General features: G+C 37.6%; 1 protein-coding gene across 6 annotated transcripts in view; it reads right to left on the bottom strand.

The window, feature by feature from the left end:
* Positions 1–2,426: 2,426 nt before the first annotated feature.
* Positions 2,427–7,426, bottom strand: part of ERG (ETS transcription factor ERG) — a 289,132-nt gene continuing 284,132 nt past the window's right edge. For all 6 annotated transcript variants that reach the window (XM_075593742.1, XM_075593741.1, XM_075593743.1 and 3 more), the window contains one exon: positions 2,427–6,968. In XM_075593742.1, the coding sequence (XP_075449857.1) occupies positions 6,448–6,968 (521 nt within the window). In that variant the 3' untranslated portion in view covers positions 2,427–6,447. The remainder of the gene's footprint in view (positions 6,969–7,426) is intronic.

Genomic DNA, 7,426 nt, shown 5'->3' with positions numbered 1-7,426 from the left:
CACCATCACATCCTACTTTTGAGCTGCTCACTGCTCATGCTCACACATGTAGCTAATCTACTGTAGCTATGCGCATATCTTACAGGTACTGTGTTGTACTATTTATAATTGCTCAAAGAATGCAATCCTTCCGAAACATATATGACTTCTCTGCAGGTGGGTTTAATAACTGATGTAAACTTCTGGAATTCAGGAATCTTCCCATTTGATAGTAGACACGTGGATTTCCCCAGGCTCGGACAAAATAGACAAGAAACTGAAAACATGGTGAAACCTGAAATGGATTTCACTAGGCCAATATCTAGAAACTGGCTGTGAAGGATGTCTATATTTTTGTGAATGTAATTTTAAACTCACTTGTTTTTTTCCTGCAGCACATGAAAAAACAGTTATTTTGGTAGATATTGCACCAATAAAAGGTTACTTATTTAAATTACAATTATAATTCACCTTCAGATTTCCCTAAATTTAAACTTCCGACATACTGTACTTATCTTCAAACTATAAATTCACTGTCTCAAATACAAGTACTCAGTGCAATAGAAAATCATGTGATTTGTATAAACCATAGAAAGATATCTACTCACAAAGGTTACCAACTTGATGTTATGTGAATTATTCACTGTGTTTGGCATTGGAGTCATTTTACAATCACAATTCAGCAATTAAAATTGACATTGCCTCTCTGTAAAGGTGCATGCCTTCATTCTACCCTTAAATGAATAACATCACGTGTACTCAATACACCAACATGCAATACCATAGAATAGCATAGAACGTAATAGAATAGAATAAGGAAACAGAGAAAAAAAGCTACTCTCTCGCTCCATTTAAAAGACAATACAAAAGAAAGCCCTGACATATATAGGGGAAGGGTGGCAGTATTGCAGTTTCAAGCTCCCCCTCCTTCTCTTTCTCCCCCTTCTCCCAATGGGGCCATACTCTCCCCCTCCTTACTGGGTCACTGCCCCTGGTACCTGGTATTGCTAGGGCCCCATTTATCTGGCCTGAGGGGGTATGAATGGGTTAATATCCTGCAAGTGAGGTTGCTGGTGGTAGGCTGTCGAGGGGGCAGGGGCAGGGGCAGGGGCTGTGGAGGGGATAGGAGGAGGAAGTGTCCGGGGAGCTCAGCCACCTGCTCCCAGGCTAGTCAGACTTTCCCACCCACTCATGCCTTTTGGACAAAAGTAGTTTGGTATCAGTTAAAAAAAAAAGAAACAAAAAAATAGTAAAAGAATGTTATAATGCTTTGAAATGGTTTTATTTGTATTGTCACAGCGGCCATGTTTTAGTACATCATGTGGGATAAAATCCTATCAGAGTTAGAAAGAGGAGAAATATGATAGAAACTTTCAACTATATCAAGGGTTTAACAAGGTACAGGAGGGAAGATATTTGAGAAAAACAAGAGGTTGTACTCTGAAGCTGGATGGTGGCAGGCTCTGGGGAAAAGTGAGGAAGTACTTCTTCACTGAAAAGGTCTAATACAGTAAGGGAAGTCACATAAGGCTTTCCCAATTATAAAATATAGCAAATAAAAATATCGCTTGTGCGCACATTCATATGCTCAGCTCAAAAGTATGATGGGACAGTGGTGCTACCCATCAGCTGGTTTAGCTCACACTGCTAGAGCTGTTGCCTAGAAAAGCAGTTGTTGTGGGGTCTGCCACCATTGCAGTCACTAGGTGCCATACGCTTGTCAACTCTATATAGTTGGCATGGAAATCCTTTTAGGAAGTGTGGGGATGGGACTAATTTAAATCTTCTTTTGATAGGCATTAGCGTATCTCCCAGGGTACCTCTGGTGTACTCCTTTATCAGCAGAGGCATCTCTCCCTAATTTATTTGAAGGGAGGTTTGAGGGGCTATATATACAACTGAAGACACTACTAAATTTAAGGTCCCCTCTCTCCCTCCCTCTCATGTAGCTTTTGGATTTAATATGTAGTTCAGAGTCTTCTAAATCTGTCTGGGTTGTAGCTAATGGCAGATTCAGATTAATCTGCTTGAATTTTTAGTACCCAATCTGCAGACAGATTTTCGTGTAGGGAATGGATTTGGTCTAAAAATTCCAGAAACTAATTTTGACCGGTTCGCCCCTCTCTAGTAATAACGTCTGCTACATCTGTATAAAAAAGGAAGGTATAGGGTTGTTAATGTGCAGGTATAGTGAATGTAGAGCAACTGCATGTTCCAATATCAGCATTGCTCCTGGAGAAATGTACTTTGTATTTGTTGTAGGTTATGAAACCTTTTAAGGAACCAACATGAACATTCTTCATAGATGAACTTTCTTTTGAAAGACCAAAGTTGGCTTCTACAAGTGCTCTGCGCACAGTGAAAGCTAAACATCAAACCTGGGAAGCCTTCTGGCCTACCCTATCCCACATGGACTGTATTTTGAAATAAAATGAACACAAAGCAGAAAAGGTTATGCTGATGATTTTATTGGTTTACATATTTCAATTACTTAAATAATAATTAGTACTGCTGCTTTAGACAAACTTTTCGCTGAAACGTCTAACAAGCCGCCTTGGATGCAACAATTCTCAGATTAGTGTTAGGTTTCAGTTAAAAAAAAAATTAACTAAACCATGTTACATAGTAAGTACAAATGTAGTGGTCTATAAAAACAGAGAAGGTACACTTTGTTTCTTGCACATACTTAATCCAGAGGACAGTGATGTTCTACTGTACCTGTGCACATTTTTCTTCAATTACACCAACATGTATCTTTTAGCTGAAATTATAAACTACAACTGTAAAAAATTTTGCCTACTGGAATAGGAAGCCAGATATGTTTTTTTTTTACTTCATTAAAAAATGTCATACATTCCAGGCATGCATATATGGAAAGCTGATGTCGCCAATGGAACTGCCTAGACATTATTCGGGGAATCATAGGGGTTCATCTTTAAAAAAAAACAATGAATCTCTCACCATTAATAGGATTATATTTGGCTAACACTAATAGGCAGTTATTGAAGTACATTGTTATAAGGCTGGTATTATAATTGGCTCTTGTTATGAAAGAATATTTTGAACTAAAACCTTCACCCAGACTCCTCCAGAAAAAGCGTGATTGTTATTTTGGAATTACTTCTACGATTAACTCCATCTCGTGGTTACAGTACTAAACTCCGAAGCCAGAATTTTTAACTGATACTTTGCTCACTTTGGCCCAGGTGTAAGCGAGAGATAAAGCTTAGCACCCTTTTATGGATCGGAGTCTTTATTTACTAAGGATAAAAAAGCTTTTTGGACAGAATTGTTTTTGAGTTTATATTTTTTTAATGTAATATATGCAAATTTATTTAAACACATTGTGGCTGTATTCCCTAAACTTTGCTTATTCTCTTGTTGGTAAGAAAGAAAGCTTGTGATTTATTGGTGCAATTACTTGCACAAAATGTGCACTTTGATTGCCATATCTTCTACTCTTTTTATACGTGTTAAATTAGACTTTTGCTTCGTGCATTATGATTGCCTGGTACAAATCTGAACAGTACAGCATACAGTACACATTAAAGTAACTATTTCTACTGTGGATGCAAAGCAAAAAAAAAAACCATGGGAATGACTGAACTGAGATAAGAACATAAATTGGAATCTTTTCAGATCTAGATTAAAGTTTACAGTATGTAATAAATTGAGAAACGGATGAATGTATCTTCCAAAGTTTTGTTTTCATTATTACATTGTGACTGCCTGAATACATCATGTATTTCAACAATGAATAACTACATGACTGCCAGATTTTAGCATTTGGGGGATTTCTTATATTTTGTGTTGTCTATCACATAAAAAAAAAGGATACAAATTATTTTCATTAAATACAATGATATTTGCTGGGGAAAAAAATACTGGCCTTTATCATAAGAACACGTTGAACAATAGTTTGAAAGAGATATACAGGCATACCCCGGTTTAAGGACACTCACTTTAAGTACACTCGTGAGTAAGGACATAGCGCCAAATAGGCAAACGGCAGCTCACGCATGCGCCGGTCAGCACGTCCTGAACAGCAATATCGGCTCCCTACCTGTACCGAAGCTGTGCGCAAGCGGGAAGACTATACAGGCTGTTACAAATGCGTTATTTACATCAGTTCTGCACGTATATGACGTATATGACGTATATGACGATGCAGTACAGTACATGCATTGATAAGTGGGGAAAAAGGCAGTACTTAACTTTAAGTACATTTTCACTTTACATACATGCTCTGGACCCATTGCGTACGTTAATGTGGGGTATGTCTGTACATGTTTAGTGAATATAGCCATTTGGTTGATTCATTTGCACACAATGTTTTGTTTTGAAAACGTTTGTTGTGTCATATTAGGAGCCGTAGGGTGAAGCGTTTTGTCCTTATAGGCAGCTTATGTGGAGTTGTGAAAAATATCTATTTTTTACAGTTTGGAGAGCAAAAATGTGATCAGAAATACCCAAATGCCACAGATATATGTTTTAAAAAAAAATTGAGGTGGGCACCTTGTTCACTGATAAATGTATAATGCAGACTACGCTCTAAATCTGAATTGCCCTGCGAGGCCAAGCTTATTGTATTGCATACAAACTGCATCCTAAGTACTAATAGTTCATATTGTAAACATTAAGCATACAGAGTTTAAATTCAAGGCCACAATGTTTTTGATTGTCCCTTCTTTGTTTCTTTGGCTGGCCGAGCTCAACTCGTAGTGTATAAATGCATAACTTATATAATTATATAAAAAAAGAAAAATACCATTGACTTGTATACTTCAATCTGACGAACGCACAGCGTTCGCGGCTCAAATAAAACTGGCGCCTGTTTATAAACAACAACAAAAAAAACACATATGACAAGAATTCAGGTTTTTATCAGGGAGGAAGCTTATTTTAAGGTCAATCCAAACTCCCTCTAATACAAGGGTGACAAACTCCAGTCCTCAAGGGCCACGCGCAGGTCAGGTTTTAAGAATATTATTGCTTCAGCACAGATGGCGCAATCAGTGGCTCAGTCAATGACTGATTGAGCCACCTGTGCTGAAGCAGGGACATCCTTAAAACCTGACCTGTTGGCAGCACTTGAGGACTGGAGTTTGTCACCCTCGCTCTAATAGAAAAAAAGCATCACATACAAATTCCACCCTGAGAGCATTGGCAGTGAAAATGGAGAAGGCCTCAATTGGTTCTCACCGATATTTTTATTGCTGCAACCATCGGTATCAGTGCTGTATTAATTTAATCTGATGCCTCGGACAACACATATTTAAAATATGACATGTCTGTTATATTGAGGGCTGCAATACAGGCAGCATGATTATTCCACTGCACCCACATGGTATCAAAGTACCATTCTGTGTCCTAAGAATAAAAATACTAGAATGTACAGTATGAAAGTACTTGGTCCCAAACATTACTAAATATGTGTACAAAAATGTGAGATTAGAGGTTTTTTTTCTCCTTCTCTCACGCAAGCCATGCTTCAATTTGAAGAAAGTGTAGGATACTGCATGTTTTATAAATGAGGCCCTGAATGTTCATTTTAAATATCAGACAATTCCAGTTTCATAATATCCTTATAGAAACATATTCTAAGCTATACTATTTTCCCTTTCTTCACTTTTTTTTTTCTTCCAGGTGAAGGATCATTCCTTTTATAACACTGATTGTGGTCCTGCATAATACTGTTGCAATATTTCTCGAACAAATCTCACAAACAATTCTTCATAATCCCCTTGTCGCCAAGTCTTCCATCTCTTCAATAGCTTTCAGTAAAAAAAAAAGTCTCTTTTCTGTATTTTTCACTTTTTGCCTTTTCGCATTCTGTATTTGTGTCCAAACCTTTTATTATACACATCCGTTTAAGCACATTCTTATTTCCATGTATGGCTCATAGTTCTTATTCTGTTATATCAAGAATTGTGGGTAGTCTTCACAGTTTGAAAAGATCTGATACTTTTCTATTAAGTAAAAATTTTTTGTAAGAAGTTAGCCATGATAATGTGTGATGCACATTAGCTTTTAATGAAATGAGTATTTTTATATTTTTTCCTTTTTAAATACAGGTAGTTTTTTTGCTCAGGAATGCAAATACTTGTGGTTTATGTGGTAATTGTTGTATATTGTTTCAATTGTTGACATATTTGCAAGGGTGGACAACTGCTAATATTCATTTTAACACAATTTACAGAAAATCCTTTACAGTCTTCTACTAATAACAGTCTTAAACTTATTGGTCCAAAGCCTTGATGCCATCCTATATTACATCTTTAGCATCTGAACTTCGTTAGTAATAAATTCTTTTCATCCCTACGCTACAATAAGTCTATTTGGTATATGTTCCCCTTTTTCATGCACCTACTATAGAAGGCACTTGTAACTAATCATGATCTCTAATCAGAGTAGTTTTCAATGTATAGGGGACTGTATTCCACTGTTAAGTCTTTTTAATCACTTGATTTAGTAGTAGCTTCCAAGATGAGAAGACATATGGCTAGCCGGAAGCCTGGTGTTTGGATAAATACTTCCAGTTGGTGAATTCCAGTATGGGTTTGGAGCTGCAAAGAAACTGGATGATGTCACAGGTAAAGCTGGAGGATGAGGAGAAACAAAGTTCATCTTCTGAGGGTGTGCATGGTATGAGCTCATATAGGGAAGTTCTGATGGGTACTTGTACATAGTTGATTCTGGGGGATGAGGCTGAAGGGCTTGAGCAATTCCATGAAAGTCAAACTTGTAGGCATAGCGCTTGCCATGTACTTTAGTCATAATATTTTTGTCATAGTAGTAACGGAGTGCCCGACTGAGCTTGTCATAGTTCATGTTGGGTTTGCTTTTCCTTTCCCCCCAACGCCTTGCCACCTCATCTGGGTCAGTCATCTTAAATTCTCCATTGGTACCTTCCCAGGTAATACAGTTGGAGTTTGAGCTGTCCGATAGGAGCTCCAAAAGAAATTGCCAGAGCTGAATTTGTCCACTGCCTAAAAAAGGAGAGTAAAATAAAACATTAGTGGAGGATACCGAGACTGAAAGTCAGTACTTTTATGAATACAAAAACAATCTGGAATTCCATATTTATCAAAGATTCCATCGCATGCCATGGTTTATATGCAAAGATGGTAACTCTAATCCCTGGTACATTATTAAAAGTGGTGATAAGAGACCGGCGAAACTGTCAAAATCCGTTTCCCAGAATTTCCATTCAATACTGTTCCGCGGTGTAAAATCCATCAATGGATTGTTCAAGTTTCTATCCGTGTGGATCAAAAACTACAATTCAATACAATCCGCACGGATTTTTAAGAATCCAAGCCGCGAATTCCGCAATCCGTTTGCGGATTGTTAGCAATTCGCCAACAGATTCCTGAATCCGTGGATTGGATTCTTAAATCTCCGCCAACGGATTGTGGGATAAGACATGTGGATTGTCAGGGATTAA

Source organism: Ascaphus truei, chromosome 3 (assembly GCF_040206685.1).
Source record: "Ascaphus truei isolate aAscTru1 chromosome 3, aAscTru1.hap1, whole genome shotgun sequence".
NCBI classification, from domain to species: domain Eukaryota; kingdom Metazoa; phylum Chordata; class Amphibia; order Anura; family Ascaphidae; genus Ascaphus; species Ascaphus truei.
Note: the sequence above shows the minus strand (reverse complement) of the source record. Positions and strands in the feature narration are given on the sequence as shown.